Raw genomic sequence first — 23,668 nt, 5'->3', positions numbered from 1 at the left:
AATGAAAGTGCAAGAAGCTCCAATTTCTCTGAAAGTGAAAAATGCAAGGGATGAGCAGTAACCCCTGTGATTTCCCAGGGACCGGCTGCTCAGAGAGCTCAGATTTAAATGAGGCTTTTGCAGACACACTCAGAGCCTGTACAGGCTTACAGAGGGAGAGGAAAAGGCAGCAGCAGGAACAGTATCAGTGCAGATTCGGAAAGCATGCCCTTAGCTATATATTGGAGGAAGAAACTGCATTAAATAAAAAAAAGAGGGTGCAGGTGACATTAGCAGATCCTTAAATTCCCCCCATACTAAACTTCTAAGTTTTTTTAAAGGGATACCCTTGACTGAAAATCTGCTGAATTATTTCTCAGAAGTTTAAATTGGTTTGAGGAGCTCCCTTATCTCCCAGTCCTCTCAGTCTCTTAATTTGTGGCTTTTCCAATACATTTTCCTATTTTTTGCAAAATATTTCTCTGCTGTTGCTGAAGCAACATCCTTACAAAGACACACGTCCACAAGCAGCTCCTCACATGTGCTCACTTGCTTTGCCTTGTGCTGCACCTGGCACCAGCACTCAGGATGGACCTGCAGGAACAAAATCGTTTTACACTGTAGGCAAGAAGCATTTCGGAGGATTATTGCACATGGATTCATGCGTCAGTGTGTTGTAGGGATGGATGTATCAGGAGTTTACTTGGTTTTGTGAAGCAACTTACAAGCTTCAGCCATTTTGTTGTTGGCAGCATGCATTTGTGGCGCATCTGTGTGCTTATGGGTGTTTGAATAGGTGACTGCCCATAAACAAAAGAAACGCCACTCACTGCTGTAGTAACCTTTGGGAGAATTCAGGAGGTTTATTTGATAGAGTTTAGTCAGCTAGATAGAGATTGCATGGTAAGAGTGGAGGTTTTTTAAGCCTCAGTATCAGATAAATTCCAAGTATGACAGATCAATGATTTATCTTCCTGCGTATTTAGAAAACTCTCATCATATTACTGCTAGAAATACCTACCCGTGTGCTGCTTTGCAAACAGTTCGGAGAAGAGGACAGCAGTTCACTTTATGTGGCACTGATGACATTACAGTGTTTAGTCAGCTGTGCTGCCATAAAGATGTCACGTTGAAACCTTATTTCAGGAAGACAGAGGGGCTGCTCTTTCCTACTTGCTAGGCATGAGATTTATGCACGTGGCATCCTGCCACCGAGCCACCGGGTGAACCCAGCGCCTGCGAACCAGATTTTCTGCCATGTGTTTATCTCATGATATTATGAGGCTGTCGGCTGACATCCTACCAAGCCTTTTGGTTTAATCTGAAGGCAGCCTTGCAATTCCAAGAAGTCAATACAGGTGATTAATAAATATACTGAGCACATCAGAGAGCTTAGGTTGGGCTTGGATGCAACCTTGGCTGTAAGAATGTGCAAGAGGTTACTGGAAACACGGCGTGTCTTTGTGACACCCAGGGGTTAGATGTATCAAAGCAAGTACCCTCATTACCAAGTAGCAGGGCAGCGCCATGAAAATCTAGCCAAAAAAGGCATATTTCTGAGAATGGCAAAGCAGTGCACCAGCAGCTTTGGCTTCCCCAAACCGGCCAGTTCCCTGCTGGGCTTGCACTTGGAAACTTGGAGCCGGCAATATCAGGTTGGGTAACCTGCTGGGGAAGCCTGGGCTGGGCTGGAGATGGTTATGGGGAGGGACCGCTCACGTCACCACTCCAGTGCGCCTTCTTGCTTGGCCACCATGCCGCATCCGCAGCCATCACCATCGGCACAGCCTGCTGGGCGGTTCGTTACCTGGCTGCGGGGTAGGTATCAAAGGCTAGCATCTGCCATTTTGGGGGGTTTGGGTGGTGTTTTTTAATTAGAGTGCCGTCTTCTCATTTGAAGGAGTTTTATGCAGTGGGGAACTGATTCTGCTTCAGATCTGTCCCTGATGGCTTCTTCCGTCCGAGGAGGTCCTTGCTGCAGCTCTGAGATCGGGCCAGAGCAAGACGTGGGGCGAGTCTCAACCCAGGGTTTATGTGAGACAACATAAATCTCCTTTGTAGCTCTCAGATGAATCGAATATATTCCTACTTCATAATGTTTTTAAAAACTCTATTGGAATTATGCATAAGGAGCTGAAACAGCACTTTATTGCAGCAAAACCCTACCGTAATGTGGGTACTCTAACTTTTGTATTTGTATTTCTAGCTGAAGCCTGTTTCTTTAGGCAGATAGCACAAAGGGTCCTTTGTAGGAAGAACAGTAAACTAGAGAGACAGATGAGTTATAAGGCATAAGGGAAACATTATTTTAACCTCTCTGGGCATTATTTCAAAAACATTAAAAATCTTCAGAGCTTTCCAGTGTAGCATTTAAGGAGCAGGAAATTTGACTCGGTAGCAGTAAACATATTTCCTTTTAAAACTAACTGTATACTGTTGTAGCCCAAGTCTATGCAGGAGCACACTGAGAGTCCTTTTGGAGAATACCTGTGAGGATTTTACTGGATTAGAGATTTGAGAATAAAAAGATTATTTTTAATGTGATACTGAAGAGGGTTTTGTAACTGAGACTTAGAAGATACCAGAACAAAGCCCACTTGCAAGCAAGCATTCATAATACCAATATAATTAGTAGGAGAAGAAATGTCACAAAAAGTTTAGCAAAGTAAATGTCCTCACTCAAACTACCAGCCAGGAACAAAAAAAACACATTCAACTGTTTTGTAATCTAGTTTGCTCAAGCTCCGGCCTGCCTACCGAGATGGGAGTAACTTATATATGAACAGATTATTAGGGAAAGGCTTGAAAGGATCAACTTCAAGGTATAGCAGATCGTGTTGATCATATATTCCTCTGAGTCAACGCTGACCCAATAATAACATCTAAGCTTCCTCATAGTGTGATTGCGACCTTCCGAGCACAGCACCCAGGGCAAATGGACGCAAAAATTCCCCACCAGAAGGGAGAATTAATCACCCTCCAGTTTGGGTTGACGTCTGGTTGTAGACATCTCAATGTGGCATGGTCTGAGGAACACGCTCCCTTTCCCAGGAGCTGACAACTTACAGTTTTAGGCCAGAAGGGGACATTGATATTCTCTGCTTCCCCTGGTGCATGATGCATCCGCTCAGCTCAGTTTGCTCTGGGGACTGTGTTAAGTGTGTTGACTAAATCTCTATTAATTATAACATGAGTTTACACATGTCTAGCTGACAAGTAAATACTTGCTTGTATGTACCTATTTAGGTGTCTGAATCTAGAGCTGAATCTCTCCCCTGAAATGTTTGGGTAATTAAGGAAAGATATCTCCTAAGATTTTTCTTTCCCTGTTTTTATGAAACACACTTGTGACTGCAGGCTGGTTGAAGACCCTGCTTTCAGTTCAGCCACTGAAATCAGGTTCGGTGAAATAGGTGCCTTGAAGCAGACCAGATAGCATCTCTCAAAAGTCGCTTCTCTACTGTGTCACCAGTGACTGTCCGAAAAGCCTTTGCTCAGGTGGTAGCAGTGCCCTGGCTCCTGCAGAATCACCCCGGCCATGCACAGCACCACAGGAGTATCCAGCAGCATCACTGCTCATCAAGGAGTTTATGGACCACCTCTGCTGGTGCAAAACCTGAGCAGCTCCCTTCATCCAACAGGAACTATGCTGAGGTTCACGTCACCTGAAAAACTGGTCCTGAAGGCGTTCAAAAACTTCCCCAGCATTTTAAACAATGAATTCGTTAGATTTTTGCATAATGGTGTCCATTTTCAAGGAGCTGAGGCATGGTCTCCCATGTTTATGAGTTGATAACTCCTAATTTTAGGCCAGAAGGGGCATTAATATTCTCTGCTTCACCCTGGCATGTGATGGAGGTTGTAGAGTAGTCGTAAGTGATTCCCAGCAAAGACCTGAGAAATATTTCTACTTGTCCAGCCAGTGCCTGCAGCAGAGTAGCGAGAAGAAAACATCCTTGGAGTTACAGGTGCAAACCGCAACTCCAGGGACCCAAGGTTGTTGTCTGCTGAATTTGGCAATGTGCCCTCCGCAGGTATTCTGCTGTTTTACTCAAAACCGGTAACATCAGTAGGTGCAGTAGGTATTTTGTAGCTGTATAAGGAACAATGGAAAGACGAGAGAATGGAGAGCAAATAACAGACGATAAGGAGTTTGAAATGCTTTACGGTGCTTATTTCAGTCTTAAATGAAAAGGATAATAGTAACAGGATATTTAGTACAATCATAGCTAACGGAGCTAGGAAGCCTTCATAAGGGAGAATCCAAAAGAAAAAGGCTGCTGATTGCCTAAATCACTTGAATATTCTTAAATCAGCAAGGCTAAATGAAATTCACCCTTGACTATAGTGTTTAAAAGAGCTGGTGCAAAAAGCCGTTGGTTTATAAAAGCCTCTCCTGTCCTCTAGAGACGCTGCGATGGTACGTACTCTTCAAATCCCTTGGTGAAAAACACTGCGATTACATGTACCGTTAATGCCATCAGCGACGAGCCCGAGTCACGACTGTGCACAGTCGTGCACACACACACACACACAGCCGGCTTTTTCTAGCTGTTTGAGCAAAAGGAAGAATAAGAGTGAAAAGTGACATTGGTTTTGATATGCGACATTAACTTTCAAGCTGATGAAAGGGAGCAACATGTTCTAATTACTATTCCCCTTCAAAAAAAAGCCATGAGCTCAGACAAAAGAGGAGAGAAAGGGGGGGGTGGAAATCCAGGAAAGAAACAGAATCACATTTTCTCACTTATCTAATTAAAGCAAGGTGGGCGAGCGAGAGGGAGAGCTCGCCGTGCTCAGGCAGCAGCGCTGCCCTGTTTATTCTGCGAAAGGTGGGAGATGGAGGCGGTCGCTCTGCCGGGCCCGTGGGAATTGTCTGTCCCTGCTGGAGGGGAGCTTTCTTCCCCATGCAAATTCACACTTGACTTCAGGACATCCTGGTGCCTGTTGAACCCCATGTCCTAATCGAGTGGCACAACTGTTTGCGCCTGTGTTTTGCCTTGTTCATGGTATGGATGCTTCCAGCGCAGACCTGCCTCGGGAGCATCAGGGGCAGCTCTGGCATGTCCCACCGCACCGAGGGAAGGTGCTGGCTCCGCTATAGACTCCGCATATTTTACAACTTTATTTAAACTACCCTTTAGCAACTTGTTCTGCTTCCTGAGCAGCCTGTAGTGGGGATTAACCTCCCCCCTGAGGGTTGTCTGGCTCGTCCCCCGTATACTTGCTGTCTGCATTATTCCCATGTCCCGATGCCACGTTTCGTCTTGGCTCCCGTGTAAGGTTAAACGCCCCCAACCTTCTTAAAAAAAGCACTTCCTGAAATCAGCTTTGCCACCCACTGCCATATGTCCACTGCTCCCTCTCCTACAAGGTACCGTTTAATGACATTAACATGTCTGCAGCCAAGTGCCTGACATTTGTGACTCCAGGGAAGGGGAGCAGCCGTTTTACCTCCTAGAAAGCGCCTTAGAAATGGATTTCAGCAAGGCAAAAGAGAGGAGTGTCTTCTTTTCTGGTTTGGAGGCTGATGAAGTGATCTCAAGCCCTACTCAGCCCTGTGCCACGCCGGAGGTAATAGCAAAGAGCCATGGACTTGCTGCTCACGTGGTTGGTTTTTTTTCAGAAGAGGAGCGCTGTCATTTTTCCATCTGTTTTGCATCACCCAAACAACTTCTGTATCCCCAAACAACTGCAGGGTGGCCAGGCCTCAACTCTTCAGGCTGTACCTAAAATTGCCAGCCCTGGTGTCGAGAGGGGCTGGTGAGCAGGGGGCTGGGAGTCAGCCTGAAACCCTGGTCATCTCCCTGCTACCATGGCCCCACAGCTGAACCCATGGGGTTCAGCTCCGCACGGGTAGTTACATCCTCCCTTTGACAGAGTTTGCACCAGGCTGACATGGCTCTCCAGCAGGAAAGCGGTGGGAATTCCTGCTGCAAGGAGAAATCCTCTGTTTTCCTCCCAAATGAAGTCTGCTTCTTCAATTTGGGTGGGGAAAGGGGAAGCCCTGGAAGCAGTCCCGGGTGTCGGTGCATCCTCACCTACCTGGCCAGCCCATTAGCTGGCCTCCCATCTCACTGTGCCCCTGCCCCATTCCCATCCCTGCTCCTGCTGTGACTTGGCTCTCACGTGCTGCAGGGACAGGCACGCTGCTGAAAAAGAAAGCGAGAGCCAAGTAGCTTCTGGAAGACCGGAGGCATCTGCAGGCCAGCAGGTGCTGCTGGCGCCCAGCATTTCTCAGGACCAGTCGCACGGACCTCAGGAATATTTATTTGCATCCTGGCCTCAATCCCAGTTGGGATCTTTGGATGCTGCCACTGTATGAATATTTATTACAACAGATTATTATTATCTTTTCTTGCTGCACACCCTTAGTTTGCATCCTGTTTGTGTGCATTTCTTCTCAAGAACCACATTTTCCTATTACTCTGCTTTTCACTGTACTCTTGTGCTGTGTTGTGATATAACCAATTATAAAAAGAATAATCTGGGGATGGACTCTTGGTTTTTTCGATTGCAGTTTTCTCTCATGGGGTTTTGTTCTCCTTTAAGCCGTGTTCGGTGACAGACAGCTTCATTTGCTCAGATGTCCTTTGCCCTCCGAGGTTTAATGTATTTATTTAGAAGATGAAACCTACTGTCAGTATTTGTATAGCACCCTCTGGAGTCTGACTTCCCCAAAATCTAGAAGTACTTGATTTGTTTCACCAACAAATAAACCCTATTAATTAAAAGATTTTTAGCAAATTGGCTGATATTATTCAGTCTCTGCCATAGCAGTTGTTGAAATCCACCCTATTTACTGGCTTTTGTTTCACATTTATAGTGCCAGAAAAGACTTGTTTGGGTTTTTTTTTTACAGTGCAACAACCACGCTCACATTTCAAGGTTAATTCAGAAAACTTGAAAGCTTACTCCATGTCTCCAGTGCACAAGGTGTTATATTCAGCCTGAGTTCAGAATGAGCTTTTATTTCAAAAATTCCTCCATAGAGTGCTATATAACAAGAGTTGCCACCTTTTGAAGATTATTTTCAGTCCCTTGGGACCAAAACCAGCCTGGGTCGGGGAGCACTGAGGGCTGCGTTGTCGCTGTCCCATCCGATCGCTATGTATGCAGCATCCATGACAAGTGTCTTTCCAGGTTGGGTGACAGGGGATGGTTTGCAGGGAAGGAGGCTAAGATGCCGAGCGGCTGAACCCCGGCACACAGGCTGCATTGTGTTATTATTTTTCCCCACACACACAGTATGCTGCGGAGTTGCTGGCAGTGGTGCGCCTCCCCTTCATCCATCCCAGCTATCTGCTAAATGTTGTTGACAACGAGGAGTTGATAAAGTCTTCGGAGGCTTGCCGGGACCTAGTGAACGAAGCCAAACGTTATCACATGCTGCCGCACGCCCGACAAGAGATGCAGACGCCGAGGACCCGGCCCAGGCTCTCTGCAGGTAAGGCAAAACTTCCTTCAACAACACCAGCTCCCTGGTCCAGAAGTTCCCGGGCATGGCCAGGACATGCCCTGGGATGGGGCACGGACCTCGGCTCCTTCTCTTGGCTCCTTCCCTTGGTAACTTCTCAGAGCCTGGTGATATTTCAAGCTCAGTTTTCCATTCCTGTATTGCTCTAGTGTTTAGGAGCCTCTCCCGATGGTCAGACATGGGCGTGGAGATGTACACTTCTGAAACTAGATTTTAAGGAGCCTAATTTTTAAGAACTACTAGTTTTGGCAGAGAGCGTGACATTCCCCCGTTGTCCCGAAAGTGAGCCCCTTGCCCTCCGTGCCTCAGTTTCTCTAGCTGCAAAAATAGGTGAATAATAAGACTTGCTTTTTGCCATTTGGCCTCTTGCAGGGAGCAGCTGATTAATATTCATAAAACAGCTTCACTTTCGCAGCCCTATGTAAATATATTCTTTTCATACAGTGAGTCTTACAGTACCAGTTCAGGCTGTTTGCAGCCTCCAAAACAAATGGATCACACATGCTATATTCCCTTTTAAAAACCCAGCAGCTGTGGAGAACTGTGCCACTTCAAGACGTTTCTCACCTGAGGAACGCACGCATTTTCCTATTTGGAAAAATACATGAAAAACACCCAAGTGCCCAACTCACCAGCAGAGCCCGTATCATGGTAGTGTGAGAAAGATCCTAAATATTTGTTGAACAGAGAGTGGTACAAATATCATGTAGGAGCACCGCATCCAAGAAGGAGTCAGATGAAACAGGTGAATTTTTTTAACATGCTGCCTGTACTTCTGCCTCCCGTAAGTACAATCACAAAGCCAGGCAAAACTTCCTGTCGCTGCCACTAATGCTAATGTGGCACGGAGATGGCATATCAAACCACGGCATTTGCAGCTTCTGGAGACTGCCTCATCAAGGCACCTTTCAGAAGGATGAAGTGTAGAGGACTTTCAATAACAATCTACCCTAAAATTCTTTCATTGAAGACAACTAATGGTGTGATGTTTGAAGGGATTTTTGAAAAGTGCTTATTTTATGTATCTAAAATTGTAGGTGTAATATGATCTGTTTCCAGAAGCTTGTTGAGGGTGATTATAGTTTTTTAGGTCAGAGTCTAATTATATAGAATCATGTTAATTTGCATATCAATGGCATTCATGTAGGCACAAAGGATCTCTAAACACCCTTTGTGGACTCGCTGCAGCATGTCACATGCCCTCTCGAGGTCATTGATTCTAATCAAGTTATGTCTTGCACAGGTGATTAGATTTTCTGGTATGGCACAAAAATAATGATCTCTTGTTACTGAGAAATATTTATTTAAAACTGTACAGCACTTTAACTTAATAACTTTTAAGAGAGTAACCTTGCTTGAATGACACAAATATATTTTTTGAAAACGCTAATGAAGAATGATGATAATCCATTACGCTGAAGACGTGTTTCTCTCCGCTGCAGCTCCTAATCTCTCTTGCTGGCAATCTCACTTCTGTGCTTCTGACCCCCCCGTCTATGCACACTTGTCTCTAGGCTGGGCACCGTAACACATTACAGCAATGAGTCTGGCCACGAGCACAGCTCCTGAAATGGCAATTCCTTCCACCTTGTGTCCTCACGGTCCTGCTTCTGAGCCTACCTCTCCTGGCAACAAGTTGCACTTGGGCTTACAATTGCTGCAGAAAGATTTTTAACACTTCTGCTAAATGCTAAATCCAAACTATCCCCAGCACTTGACTCTTGGGGTTGGAGCCAAAAAACATCCCAGAGTTAAACTGCAACCCATCACTGCGGAGATGAGTCTGGGGTAACAAACACTCAGATCAGATTTGACTCAGCTCTGGCTGTAAAGTGGGAATAAAAACTCTGAGATGTGGATTGCAAAAGTTTTGTCCATTTCCACGAACAGAGAATTTGGCTTTCTGTACGCTCTGTGTGTTATGGGCTTGGGGGAGCTGTTCGAGCACAGATAAATCTCAGTTAATAACTATATTAGGGCAGGGGCTATCTCCGTCACGTTTCCTAGCACCTAGTACACGAAGACCCTGATCCATGGCTTGAGCATGTTATCCACATCTGGGGAAACCTGCTTTCTCTGGGACAAGCACAAAAAAAACCCAGCAGAAAATGGTCTGTTAATAGAGTGTATGGAGGATGAAGAACCATATCCATAGCCTAAATCTCCTCCAGATAATTAGCTTTTAGTGCAAGAACACCTTCTTCAGCTTAAAGTCCAAACATGCTTTCCCTGGATAATGGTCAAGCTCCAAAGCTATCATAATCCGTGACAAAATTCCCATTTTCTTCAGTTGAACAGGGATTTGGTACATGCAGGTCTCACCCAAAGACTGTTGAAGTCAACGGGCATCTTTACATGGAAAGGCCTTTTTATTTTTCCCCCTCAAATTTTGCCGAGATGGCATGCTCCCTCCCAAGTTCTCTCAAGCATGTTCATAGTGTCGTTCCTCACCCACTGCTCCTCCCCCCCTCGCACTCCCTTTTTTCTCACCCTTCCTGGTTTGACTGCACAGTCTAAAATAGATTTATATATGATACATTAAAATTACTCTGACTGCTGAGTATTTTTTGATAGGCTCCTGCCTGGTTGAGAGATGTCACTTTCTTACAATTTTTTTTTCTTACTTGAATCCTAGGTGTAGCCGAGGTAATAGTCTTAGTTGGGGGTCGTCAGATGATTGGCATGAATCAACGCGCTTTAACAGCGGTCACTTGCTTAAATCCTCAAAACAACAAGTGGTACCCGTTGGCCAGCCTGCCCTTCTATGATCGAGAGTTTTTCAGCGTGGTCAGTGCTGGGGACAACATCTATCTCTCAGGTAAGCAGCAGATTTCATAGAATCATAGAATCACAGAATGGTTTGGGTTGGAAGGGACCTCTAAAGATCATCTAGTCCAACCCCCCTGCCCTGGGCAGGGACATCTTCAACTAGATCAGGTTGCTCAGAGCCCCGTCCAACCTGACATTGAATACTTCCAGGGATGGGGCATCCACAACCTCTCTGGGCAACCTGTGCCAGTGTCTCACCACCTTCATCATAAAAAATGTCTTCCTTGTGTCCAATCTAAATCTACCCTCTTTCAGTTTAAAACTGTTACCTCTGGCCCTTTCACTACAGGCCCTGGTAAAAATCTTCTCTCCATCTTTCTTATAAGCCCCCTTTATATATTGAAAGGCCGCAATAAGGTCTTCCTGAAGCCGCCTTTTCTCCAGGCTGAACAACCCCACCTCTCTCAGCCTGTCCTCATTGGAGAGGTGTTCCAGCCCTCTGATCATTTTCGTGGCCCTCTTCTGGACCCGCTACAACAGGTCCATGTCGTTCTTGTGCTGGCCACCCCAGAGCTGGACGCAGGACTGCAGGTGGGGTCTCACCAGAGCAGAGTAGAGGGGCAGAATCCCCTCCCTCGACCTGCTGGCCACGCTGCTTTGGATGCAGCCCAGGATACGATTGGCCTTCTGGGCTGCGAGCGCACATTGCCAGCTCATGTCAAATTTTTCATCCATCAGTATCCCCCAGTACTTCTTGGCAGGGCTGCCCTCAATCCATTCATCCCCCAGATTTACTGGGCTGGGAGAAAAGTTTCCTCCTTACAACGTAGGCAGCGCAAACAAAGAAGGACATGCGGGAGTTCTACCAAGCTGTTCCTGGGGGAAAAAAAAAAGTGGGAAGGAGGTTGGGAGAGAGGGATTTCCCTGCTTTTATCATTCTCCGTTTCTCTGCGGCATTAACATTCTCTCATAGCAGTCAACAGCAATATTTTGTAGTTGCAACGTGAAGAAAATAGGTCTGACAACCATCAAGCATGCAAAGAGGTTTCACTGCCATAGAAACACAATATAAAATACTGGCTGTAGTTGAGTCTAAATGGTGGGTTATGGAATTTGAGACAGACAGGCTGAACTGCTGAATATGTGACCTACACTTAGAGTATTTGCTTACAGGAGCATTCACGTTTTGTACTTGTTGTTGAGACCTCTCTTTTGACAGTAGTCACTAGCCCTATAATCTTCTTAGTTTTGATGAAACTGAGACCATGCTCCTTAAAAGGCTTTAACTCCCAAAGTAGCTGTCTACACTGCGCCCGCAGCATCACAGTGTCTGGTTTTTTGCAGTCTGGTGGTACCTCTGCTTGGCTGGAGGGGGAAAAGCAATTCCCACCAGGCCATGCAAGGATGCTCTGATGGCAGCTGAGTGGAGGTTTGATGATAAAAAGAGGAGCCTGGGCAGGGAGGTGTGGATGTGTGCGATCTGAGGATGTAGTTGGGAGTGCAGTACCAGTAAAGGATTACAGCTGTTGCCTTTCCCTTGCCAAGTTCCCTCACTGCATTTTCTACAGTAAATTGCTGCCTGTGGTGTTAAATTCCATTAATACTGCATAGAGGCCCTAAGGATTGATTGGAAATTATTTCTTGACGTGTTTTTGCCCATGCTCGTTTTGCTGCTGGAGCGAAAGCTTTCCATGGAGGCTTTTGTGAGATGTTGACTTTTAGTTATTCTTAGCTGAGCTACTTTCCAATATGTAGAGCCATTTTAGGCTGTGCCATACCTGCTAACAAAAGCCGCTGAATCCTAAATTCAAAGCTTATTTCAGCTTTTTCCCTTGAATCTGGATGAGCAACCTGATGGTATTCAGTGGTACAGTAGGAGAGCTGAAAGTCCCGCATGGGTGGAAACCTAGCTGATACCGGTGGATATTTTGCTTTGCTCAAACTTACAAGACACAGGAAAGAGGGAAGGGGAACCAATGGAAGTGGGAGTGAACTCCTGCAAGCTCCAAGTGCTGGACCCCACACTGCATAGCATAGGTTTGGAGAGCAAAATAGCGAGGAGGAAACCTGGGTTTCTCATTAAACCACAGAACTGAGTCTAGTTTCTTTTCCTGGCTCGACCACTGACTCCTAGTGTGGTCTCAAATAAATCATTTCACCTCTTTATGCTTCAAAATGGGGATAGTAAGACACCCACTACGTGGCTCCTTGGAAGCTTCAGTCAGAAGTTAAAAAATGACCAATATAAATATTTCACTGGAGCATCTTGAACTGTTTTACAGGAGTGGTACAGCTGGTTCTTTCCTTTATTAGCAATGAAAATAAATAAGAAATTTGTCCCTGAAAATTAGACATTAAGCCTACAGTGCAAGCACTGACTTCATTCTGCCCATGTATGTGTTGCTTCAATCCATCACTGTATTAAGCATTTTAGATATCAGACTGGCCTGTGTCTCGCAAGCCAAGATAGGCTCTGCCTCCTGACACCTTCTTGCAAGCGTTGCAGTAATTTAATAGACTGGAAGTTATTTATGAACACTGAACAGGGTCTATTCCCTTATGTACATGTCCCTCGTAGTCTGACATCTTGATTTCTTCATGTCATCTTATTAAAAAAAAAACAGCCTTTGGGGCGCATGAATAAATGACACAGATATGCATCATCGGAACAGATGCTCAGTATTGAGGGTGATTTATTTTAATTAGTCAAATGTCATTTGAAGAGTTTTTACTTTGTAACTGGCTTTGATTGCTGTGTGCAAAGCTGCTGCCGTTCCAGGATCTCATGTAATTCTCCCCTTTTCTCTCCCTCACTCGCACGTCGGTGCCAGGCGGCATGGAGTCGGGTGTCACGCTCGCTGATGTCTGGTGTTACATGTCCTTGCTCGATAACTGGAACCTCGTGTCCCGCATGACAGTCCCAAGGTGTCGACATAACAGTCTGGTGTACGATGGGAAAATTTATACCATTGGAGGGGTCGGTGTGGCAGGCAACGTTGACCATGTGGAAAGGTAAAAAAAAAAAACCAAAACCATGCTGTTTGCTGGAGCTTTTTCTTCATGCTATGCTAAAGGATCATTTCCCTTTTAAAGGACACAACGAATGGGCTGTATGTGTTACAATAAGCTTTTATAACAGCTGAGAAAGGAGGAAACTATGCAGGATGAGATTTCTTTTTAAAGCTTCAGTGGAAAGCATTGTTTCAAAACCAGAGACGAAAGCTGCCAGTTTGTTTGTCAGTTTGCTCGGAGGAGGGTAGGGAGGAATTAAGTTTCTGTGGACACTTTACAGATTATGCAACGAACTAATAAACTTCCTTTGAATTCAATACTGATGAAAGTCTCTACAGACCACAATAATCCTTTTTTTTTTTTTTTAAACCCAAAAAAAGCAACAGCAAAGTAAGTTTCTCACATGTACTCTCCTGGTAAAGCACCTCAGCCTTGACCTGGCTGGAAGGAAGATCCTCCCTTTGGTGCTCTTGGCCCGGGGCTGGGACCTGCCAAGCTCCGAGTGAAACAACCAATAAATGGAAACAGTTTTGAATTCCTGGCCGAGAGGGGCTGAATAGAGATGGGAGAGAATGGAAATTTCTCTTCTCAAGAAGAGTCCAGATATAAACATTTTCCTTTTCTCACATGGAACTTAAAAAAAAAAGGAAGGAACAAAAGCACAAAAGAAACATTTCACAAAGTAGAATTCCAAAACCAACTAATTTTATGTGAACCATATCATTCAATAAAACCATAATTTTTTTATGCATATCAATGTTTTCATTAAAAAATAGAAATGCAGTATATAAGAATATTCCATTCCAAAAAGATCAGTACAGCCCTAGCCTTACCCAAACACTTAAAAATGCATTGTGGCAATAGATTAATGATACATTTCTGTGAAATGTTTTTCCTTAGTGAATCTGGCAACCAAAAACAGGAGGTTTTTTTTCTTTTTGTCAGTTTTAAGTGCTGAATTTGAATACTTCTTCAGCAACGTTTTGAAGCAGGCATTTCCCAGTAAAAGCTGCCTTAACAGGCGAGCCAAAAAGGGATAGGTCATTAAGAAAGATTTGCAAAAAAAAAAAAAAAAAAACAATTTTTCCAAAGTTAGGATTATTACACGTCCTCAAAACAGATGTAAAGAGAGTTAATTTAAGAGCTTTCCACTATAGTAAAGTTAATTGTCAAAAAAAAAACCAACAAAAAACCACAACAAAATCTATCAGGGCTAAGAGTGAAGACTTCCTGCTACAGGATGTCTTATTCACGCTCATTTTAGTGTCTCCGTCATCAATGTTCCCAACCTAAAACAGCCTGCTAAAGTGCATAGCAAAATGCCTCCTAACCATCTGATTCCCCTCAATTAGCCCACAGACATTTTCTACATGTCTTCTTCTGTCGATGACTTAGACAACATCCCTTCAACAAACCTTAGCACCATTTAAAAAAAAAAAATTGCAGGCTGCATTGACCATTTCTCAGCCACATAAAACCACCTCATCTCGCCAGAAGTAGAGGAATTAAAAAAGGTTTGAAAAAAAAAAAAAAAAAAAGACATTTTTTCAAAAGGTTAGGATTAAAGATGCTTTCAATCTATTATTTCTGGATTTTGGTGCTGCAACATTTATGTCCCATTTATGCAGGGGGTGTTTATTTTTTCATTTAAGTAGATACTGTAAATACCGAATACCAAAACCTGTATTAAAAGTTTATTAATGTTTCAAAGTCAAACACACAGGAAATTAGGAAAAGCCAAAAATACAGTTTCCTTCTGCAGATCTACTTTTTGGTACAATCGTTAATCGTGCGATGACTTTTTTTTCCCCAAAGGATTTCTGCCTAGTTCAGTGCATGGGACAGACCAGTTGTCTGTATGCATGGCCAGGGAGATCCTATCTGGTGCTGCGTGATCACCATTCACATATGGCCCTAGTTTTGTGTTCCTCTGTCTTCACAAATTTGGCACTATTTTGCCTAGGAGGCAAGGATGTTACAAAACAGCCCCTGGAAAGGACGTGTGCTGTGGGACAAGGTCTGCAGGTAGTCTTCCCTCTCAACCCAGGCACGGGCTGAAGAGCTGACATTGGTGATGATGCTCTCAGCAAGTCAGGGGAAGGCAGGCAGCGAAGAATGAATGATAAATAATAGTAGTGAACGCAACACGTCAGCGTTGCTTCCCTCCTTACACTGAGCTTAAGGTGGGCACTGCCCTCGGGACTTGCTTTGAAGAAAATCTCACCATTTTATGCAGATTTTTTTTCTGATTTCTGAAGGTATTTGTCCTGTAATTTAAGTCAGTAGTTTTTTCGCTAACAGAAATGTTTTTGTGAACATGGAGCCCAGGAAAGAGATGCAGTCTTTCATTCCATCTCTCAATAAAGAGGAACATCAAAATAATGCTATTGTGGATAGGTGTCTTGATAGATGTCACTGATTGAATGATCTCTTTTAATTTTTCCCAGAGTCTTATTTCTTTCTCTGCTCTGATTCTCATGGTCTCTCTTTAACAAGGCATCCAAAACATTGGTCAGTTGAATGAACCCCAAATCAAGCAAAGTCTCCCCCTCTCCTTCCTTCTCATCTCAGCCACCCAAGCCCTTGCCACCAATGACATTGCAGCCTGCAAAGTCACGCTCAGGCCCTCGGCGTGCCCTGCATGGCTCAGTGAGAGCAGCCATGCTGGTTTTCAGTTGTAACAAGCCCTCCAAGAGACTTTTATGTGGGAAAGGAGCAGATTTCCTCCCTATCATTTCAGTGCACGCTGTCTCAACCGCAATAAGGATGTCTTGTCATGGGGATTTGCTAAACCCGTGGTTATAATTAATCTGCTATTGTCTGTAAAGTGACTTGTGAGACGCAGCCATGGAAAAAGTGCAACATAGCCTCCTTTGGGTTATGCCAAGAAAAGAGAGAGGTTTTTGGATGTTTTCTTTTTTATCTGTTGTATTAAAATGACAGTGGGGGATGACAGAAGCAGAGCATGGCATAGCTGAAGCTGTGCGTTTTAGAAAGGATGTTCCAGGGGTCTGCTGCTAAAAATGCAGGTGAGAAAAAGCTGACCCTCGTAGCTGTACTGAGCAAAGTCAGGCCTTTTCAGACAAGTGCATTTCCCATTTGGACCAGGCAGCTAATTTGTGTGGGCGTTCAAGAATTTAAATAGTGGGGATCACTGTACCCACTTTAGCAAGCGATGAGGCTTTCTGGATTTGGGTTGCAAGTTTAAAAAAAAAAAACATACAAAGTAAAGCCACTTCAGTTGCTCAGTTTTCTGCAGTCGTATGTGCAGCTAATACTCACTTCTTGACTTTGCCCTCTTTTTCTTTTTTCCCCCCTCAAGAGCACAAGCGACCAGCCTTCTCCCACCGTATTTCTGTGTGGGCTGCACATTCCTCTTCAAATATTGTGTTGCTTTGGATGGGACATTGAGATACTGTCTCTCAGGAGATTGGAAACCTCTCTGTCATTCCAGCAGGTCTTACAAAAGCACGGTATTAAAATCATAATAAAGTTCATGATCATATGCTCCAAGTCAGGTGACGCCAAAAATTACATTTACCTCTGAGGTTAACATTGTTCCCCTCAGTGTTGAACTTCAGGGTCGCGCGTTCTTGGGTTTTGGTTTGTTTTTCACCCCAAAGAAGGCATCTGAGATTTTAGCCCTGTTACCCACCCAGATGGAGATAGGGGGCTCATCCAGGCCTGACACATGATGCAGTCCTGGACTGTGCCACCAGTGTGAAGGACAACAACGCACTGGACACCCTCCCTCGCTGGGCCACCTACCACCTCCCCTCGTGCACATGCAGCTTATCTTTCCCAACCACATTTTGCTTTCTGCTTGCTCAGTTAGCTCAAGCGTGACCATGCCCAGCTTTGGCCAGGTTTCGATGCGTATTCGCTGGCGTGGTGGAGGGCACGTCTCCAGTCCAAAGTGACCTACCCTGACCTCACCAGTTAGTAGCCCCAGAGCACGGAGACTGTAGGGTGTCACCACAGAGGGTCTTTGAAGATGGAGAAAATAACATTTTCTTCCAGTTTCCTTCTTGTTCTCCACCTGGTTTTCCTGGAATTCTTGGAATATTTCATCCTAAATAGTTAAAACCTTACAAAGATGGTTTTATTGCATTTTGTTTTTTAAAAACAGATGTCAGACCATCTTAGCTATACATGCTACCACCTGACTACACCTAATACATCTGCTGCACCATTAGAAAGCATTAAAGCAAGTAGGGACCACCGGACTCCTAAAGATCTATGGCATCAGCTCCTGTGCTTCTCTCTCCGTGCTTTCGATTGTGTTACTGATGCAGAAGGGTGCAGCCTCAACCAGAAGTTCTGGTGCCACTTAAATCAGTGGGTGTTTTCCCATCAACTTCAATAGGGCTGAGATTTTTTACCCTTTATCTGCCATTTGTCTGTAAAGAGGCAGTAAAAATTCCGGCTCAATGGATAATATTACAGGACTATCACAAACAGACGGGTAGGAGTCATTCGTTACTTATCTTAAAACAATATGCATGTGCCAGAGGGTCTGAGTTATAAGTCCATTTTTGCGGCTGTACATGGGTATATGTTCAGGGAGAGTTATGTTTTTGGAATGAGTGTTTAGGGAAATAACGGCATGACTGCAGTTCTCCATCAAGCCCCTCTGGCAAGTTTCTGTGTGACAGGGAGCGAGTCATTAGGTGTTAGGCGAGAGGGTATTTCACTTTCTGTCTTCTTCTGAGATATGAGTTGAGTTGGGAGGCAGCGAAATGAAGTGGATCCACAAACTAGGTTTTTAGATAATGGATGGGCCCTGTAATATATGCAATTTGAGAGCCAAGAAGACTGCGTATGCTGACAAGACAAGGTATGTGACTAAAAGTGTGGAAATGTGGGTGCTTTGTGGTTATTATCTGTTTGAAGGATAGAAGAAGATGAATCCTCTTGACCTGACAGCACTTTTACAATAGGGTTGTCTAAAATTGGGATATTACTTCAGCTGGCAGTGTGTACTTGGAAGACAGTCTAAAAAATTCAGTGTAAAGAATAAGCTTTATAAGCTTTAGAAACTGCTTCAGAACCTACTGTTTTATTGACATCTTAAGAAAATTAAATATATAGCCTTGTCCAAGGATAGTTTCTTAAGCTCCTCAGAACAGTCAGAAGAAAATAAAAAAGGCAAAAGATAGTAATCCATTAATGTGATTTTAAACAACATGTGAATCATCTGAAGAGCAGATCAATATGACACTGTACAGCTTTATTTTAAATAGCAGCTTCCCTGCAAACAGAATTAAATAATGTGTAAGAAACTGGAGGGTGCATGGCTGTAAGCGACTGACCGTGATGTAAGGATTTTATAATGTGAATAAATGAAGATACTCATAAGGCTGTTTAACCTAGAAGGAGAGAAATTAAGAGACTGAGGAGAAAAAAAAAAATACTGTTTCCAGGTACTAAAGAGGTCAAAAGTCAAGAAGGCAGAGAAGCAAATGGCACAGCTTGAAATGAAGGGTTTTCTGCTGTTAATACTGAGGTGGTAGGGAAAGAGCAAGAAAGGAGGCGTTGAATGAAATGAGTGAAACAGGAGGAGGATCAGGCCCACAGGTTAAATCCTAAGAGTGGAGAGTTGTGAAAACTAGCAAAGTTATTTCTGCGTCTGCTCTCTTCAAGCCTAGTCTGTATTTTCTGCTGGGTTCAGATCATTTGCTGTATCACGGGTATATAAATAATACATAAACCAGAGGATAGTGACTGCACAAGGGTCAGGTGAGACGACAGTGCTCAGTGCACATGAAGTGACAGGCAGGGACACGCACGTCCTGCACACATGGAAATCCTGATGTCTGGAGCACGGCAGGGCCACGGACCACGGGGTTGCAGGGACCGCTCTGGGGGCAGAGGACGGCATGCAAGGGCATCCGTGTGAAACCACACGTGAGTCCGTAGCATGCAAGGACTGCAAAACCAGGCATCAGTCATGTGAAAGGAGATGTCCTTGAAGTTTCAAGTTCAGTAAATTGAATGGGCTTGGTAGGCCCATAGCCAAGGACAGGCGAGGACATACCGGGACTGGAGGGAGCAGTGGAGGAGAGGGAAGAAAAACCTTTGCTTGGCTCGAAGCCAGCTCCCGTTAAGTCTCCATCTACGGCTTCAAACAGGGGAATCAAATGCAAAGCTTGACTAATGGAAAGAGATCAAAGTGATTATTCTTTAAATCAGTTCCCTCCCCGCTGGCCCTTGAGCAGAGCCGGTGTTAAAGGCAGCCGAGGAGCCCCACTAGTGCTAGTGGCGGTGGAGTGATGGCAACGCCGGAGATGACGAGACAGATGGAAAGGCCCTAGGGCAGAGGGGTAAAGCAGGTGTCATTATTTCCTGTCCTGGAGGGTTACAAAGATTCAACTTTATTCATTTTTAAACCAATTTAGTTAATCTGGTGCAAATCCTTGTGTGAACACATTAAGAGCTGACTTGAGATAGACCAAAATGATGGAAACCTGCCTTGCAGAGACTTAAGGAGCTTAGACTACTTAGTTTATCCCATAGAAGGTGAAGAGGTGACTTTATTATTTTCTGCAAGTCCATACATGAGAGAGAGAGATTTGATAGCAGACAGCTTTATAATCCAACAGGAAAAAAACCCTTACTTTCTTGTGGGTGGGAGCTGAAGCAAAACAGACTAGAAATCAGGTCTACAGTTTTGCAAAGAGGGAATGAACCAGAGGAGTAAATTCCCAGGGGATGGAGGGACTTGATAGACAGGTATCAGGAAGCCTTGAAGGCACCAATTTCTCTTGTTCAGCCCAGGGGTAAGTTAGGCACTTACTTAAGAGGATTGCTTCACTGAGCAGCCTATGTAAAACCCACATTAGATGCCTGTGTTAGGTGGACAAGGACTGGCTTCCACCTGCTTTATGGTTCACTGATTTTTTAAACCAAATGACCCTCAAGACAAGAGTGGGTTTTTAAGCTGCCCCACTTGCACCTATATCCAGTAGATTTGCAGCCTTTGACTTTCAGCAGATGAAGTGAAACTGGTCATTTTTGGTTTCCCGATGGCAGATGAAGGAGAGTGAGAAAGAAACATCAGTTCTGTCATCGCAGAGCATAAACAGAGAGCAGTGAAAGTGGGTGAAAAACTGGGTCTAGGGGAACGTGAGGTCCCAATAGTGAAATTCATCCAGAAGAAGGACGATTGTTTTTGTAATTTGAGCCTTTCTCCAGTATTCCTATAGATGTGGTCCTCAACCACACCCAGCCCCCAGCATATGTGAAGGATATAACCCCTCCTTCCCAAAAACAACTTAGGAGGATTGGAAAGTCGTTGGCAGGAACCTATGAGTCTTGGGAACTGTGGTCGCCCAGGTACTTCTGCCAGCGCCGGGGAAGGCAGCACGGCTGCTCACCATCCCATCTCAGACCACTTTGGCCACAAACGTTCCTGGTGCAAGGTCACAGTGGATGGTGTGAGACAATAAGTATGGGGTGACAGGTATAATGTATATCTTAGAAGCTGAGGAACTAGAAAGGCACATTGGGTCAGTTCTTCTCAGCTCTATGTCTTTACACAGTTTCTAGCCAATTACAACCGGTTTCTTAACCAGCTTTTATTATACAATAAGACATCAACAATTAAATTACCAAGCCCCAAATTACTACAGCTAGCAAAGTGTAACCCAAAAGCAGTGTATGAAACTTTATATCATGCAACATTTTTGCGGATCTGCTAGGATGGGCGTGAGTGCTGCCCCGAGTGCTGTGGGCAAACGCAGGAGCTGCAGCATATGGTGTCTCACGTGGAGGAGTTGCTTGTGCAGTCAAACATGCATCTGCAGGCTCGAGTTTGGTACCAAACGTTAAGAATCAGCCCAATATAGGTGTGTCACCTTGAATGCTCCCAGCACCATGTTGTTTAATCTTGTTATATTTCTCCCCTTTGATCACTTTGTTGTAGGTGAATTTAATTTCGCAGTAACTAATTTAGAGCATTGTACAAGGCAGTTCTCCACGCTCATTATAAGGGACTTTCCTCATCTTTTTGCCTCATTTTTATGAGTGTGTTAATTACTTTCAGTTATATTACTTGGAAACTCATTAATGCATTTCCATTAAGCACATTATTTTGTGCTGTTTCCACCATTTATATCTTTTGTCCCTTTTATTTTCCCCAAGTTTGGGCAGTGAGAATTTGAGGGACATGTTGCAAAGGGAGAATTCCCCTGTCGCTAAATCTTTTTTTACAGATGGGTTCATGGCCACGGATTCATTTCATGTTTGCATATTGCATATCACTAATATTAAGAGCAAAAGCCCTGAATGGGTGATGAGGGCTTCTGTTCTTGCAGTCAACAATTCTGAATAATCGCTGTGCAGGAAACTCCTATTTAACTGAATGTGCCATTACATGGAAGTGTAGAAGCCTAAAAAAAATCACATTATTTTCCATTGTCTCCAAGAGTCATTTTAGAGCAGCTATTTGGATCCCTGCCACATTATCTTTAAAAAAAATTGACGTCTGTACTTGTGACATTGTCTAAAATGAATCTTCATCCATGGATTATTAACTGCACATCCCTTATGGTCAATGACTCAATTAAATCAGATACTGATGACCTTAAAACTAATTTAGCACTTTCATGCATACTCTTTTCTGTTTGTTTCATGTCAAATATGGATGCAATGGTGAAATCTTATTCCAGCATTAACGCTTGCAGCTTCTTGCAATGAAGCACATGAGTTTGGTTTGCACAATTAAAATTAAATGGAAACAACTTATTCTGGCACTAAATGTGCGTCGCTGGTCAGTTAACTAGAGTAAAAAGAGCTATCGTGTTGCATTATGTTGCAGGTGAGATGTGTTCCACAAGCTGCACAACTGAAGTATATTAGCAGTTGCCTGCCTGCGGTTGCTATTGGATATCACTGCACTGATTTGCAAGAATAATCTCATTGTATACTCATTAATAGAAATTAATTAGTGGAAGACATCTCAACAAAGATGTCCAGAGTTTCTTTAGCTTGGACTATAATGAGATTTGAGAGGCATATACAGAAAATAGAACCAGCTTTCTCTGGGCTTTTCTCAATGTTTTAAAAGCCTAGAAAAAGCATTAATTACACTGTTTACCAAATGGCTGAATTTGTAGTATGTTAGAAAATACATTTCCACCTCTGTTTCTCTTCTGCTTGTCAAGCTGCCTTTCTGTTATATCCCAGCCTGCTTTCTCTGCCTGTCTATCCTGTCTTTACTGTTCACCTAGTGTCGCGTCATCTCAGCTCACTCCGATCGCTGTTGTCCTAGGTACGACACGATAACCAACCAGTGGGAGACCATCGCCCCTCTGCCAAAGGCCGTCCATTCGGCCGCTGCAACCGTTTGCGGTGGGAAGATCTACGTCTTCGGTGGAGTGAACGAAGCCGGCCGAGCTGCAGGGGTCTTGCAGTCCTACATCCCTCAGACTAATTCATGGAGTTTTATAGAGTCTCCAATGATCGGTAAGGGATGCATGGTGGCAAAGTAAACCCATATAACGACAGAAATCTCTGTGCTACAGGTATTTTAAGGCCTTTGTGGAAAGCAAATGAGTTGGGGGTGAGGGGATATATGTTTACAACAGATTGGCAGGAATGTATGGTATATTATACCAGAGAGGCAATTATCTGGATCTTTACTGAAGGCAATTGTCACTCATTAATACAGCTAGTTATCAGCTAGAAGTGATGAGTTCAAAGTAGAGGAGAAAGGAAATCAGTTATTAGGTACGGACAACTAGTAATTTTAGATCCAAAAAATCGCAAAGTGCAGTGAAACTTCATCCTGGCGTCATGTGTTGCTCCATGCAGTTTTACAACACTGCTCAGTATATTGATTATTACTCATGGGTTTGTTAAAATGCCTCCTGTCCTGTGGGAAGTGGCGGTCATTCTTAACTGGGATTTATTAGTGGTGTCCCAAGGCATATGTGCTTCAGAGGCTGAAATCTCCGAGACATGTAGGTTATTAAAACTGTGTTTATTAGTTTGTGATGCCCTCGAGCTCACCAAACATTTCACAGAATAAAGAGCAAGACGAGAAGCCAAACTTGCCACCATACCAGCCAATGTCAGAGGTGCAGACTTCCTTCCAAAATTAGGATAGCACTCAGAAGATTGCAATTTATTTGCTTTCTGTGGCGATTTGCACCCTGAGTGTTTAGGCTGCTTTTGGAAATGGGGTTTAGCATTCAGCTTCACGAGGATGTTACTGCAGGGTGATAGCCGACCTTGGCCACATGCTTTGCGCTGGGTGGCTGTGGGCAGCCTTCAGTCTGACTACTCGGGTGGCCAAAGAAACAGCGCTCATACAGTCATTGCAGAGAAGCTGCTTTGGGGTGGCTTGCTTTTGCATCCTAGAATCATAGAACGGTTTGTGTTGGAAGAGACCTTTAAAGATCATCTAGTCCAACCCCCCTGCCATGGGCA

General features: G+C 44.1%; 1 protein-coding gene across 1 annotated transcript in view; it reads left to right on the top strand.

Annotated features, from left to right (window-relative positions):
* KLHL29 (kelch like family member 29) overlaps positions 1–23,668 on the top strand; it is a 145,578-nt gene that overhangs the window by 99,897 nt on the left and 22,013 nt on the right. The window contains exons 5-8 of the mRNA XM_009273877.2: positions 7,228–7,426; positions 10,092–10,274; positions 13,057–13,237; positions 22,509–22,702. Of these exons, the coding sequence (XP_009272152.1) occupies positions 7,228–7,426; positions 10,092–10,274; positions 13,057–13,237; positions 22,509–22,702 (757 nt within the window). The remainder of the gene's footprint in view (positions 1–7,227; positions 7,427–10,091; positions 10,275–13,056; positions 13,238–22,508; positions 22,703–23,668) is intronic.

This window comes from Aptenodytes forsteri, unplaced genomic scaffold (genome assembly GCF_000699145.1).
Source record: "Aptenodytes forsteri isolate BGI_AS27 unplaced genomic scaffold, ASM69914v1 Scaffold175, whole genome shotgun sequence".
Taxonomy (NCBI): Eukaryota; Metazoa; Chordata; class Aves; order Sphenisciformes; family Spheniscidae; genus Aptenodytes; species Aptenodytes forsteri.
Note: the sequence above shows the minus strand (reverse complement) of the source record. Positions and strands in the feature narration are given on the sequence as shown.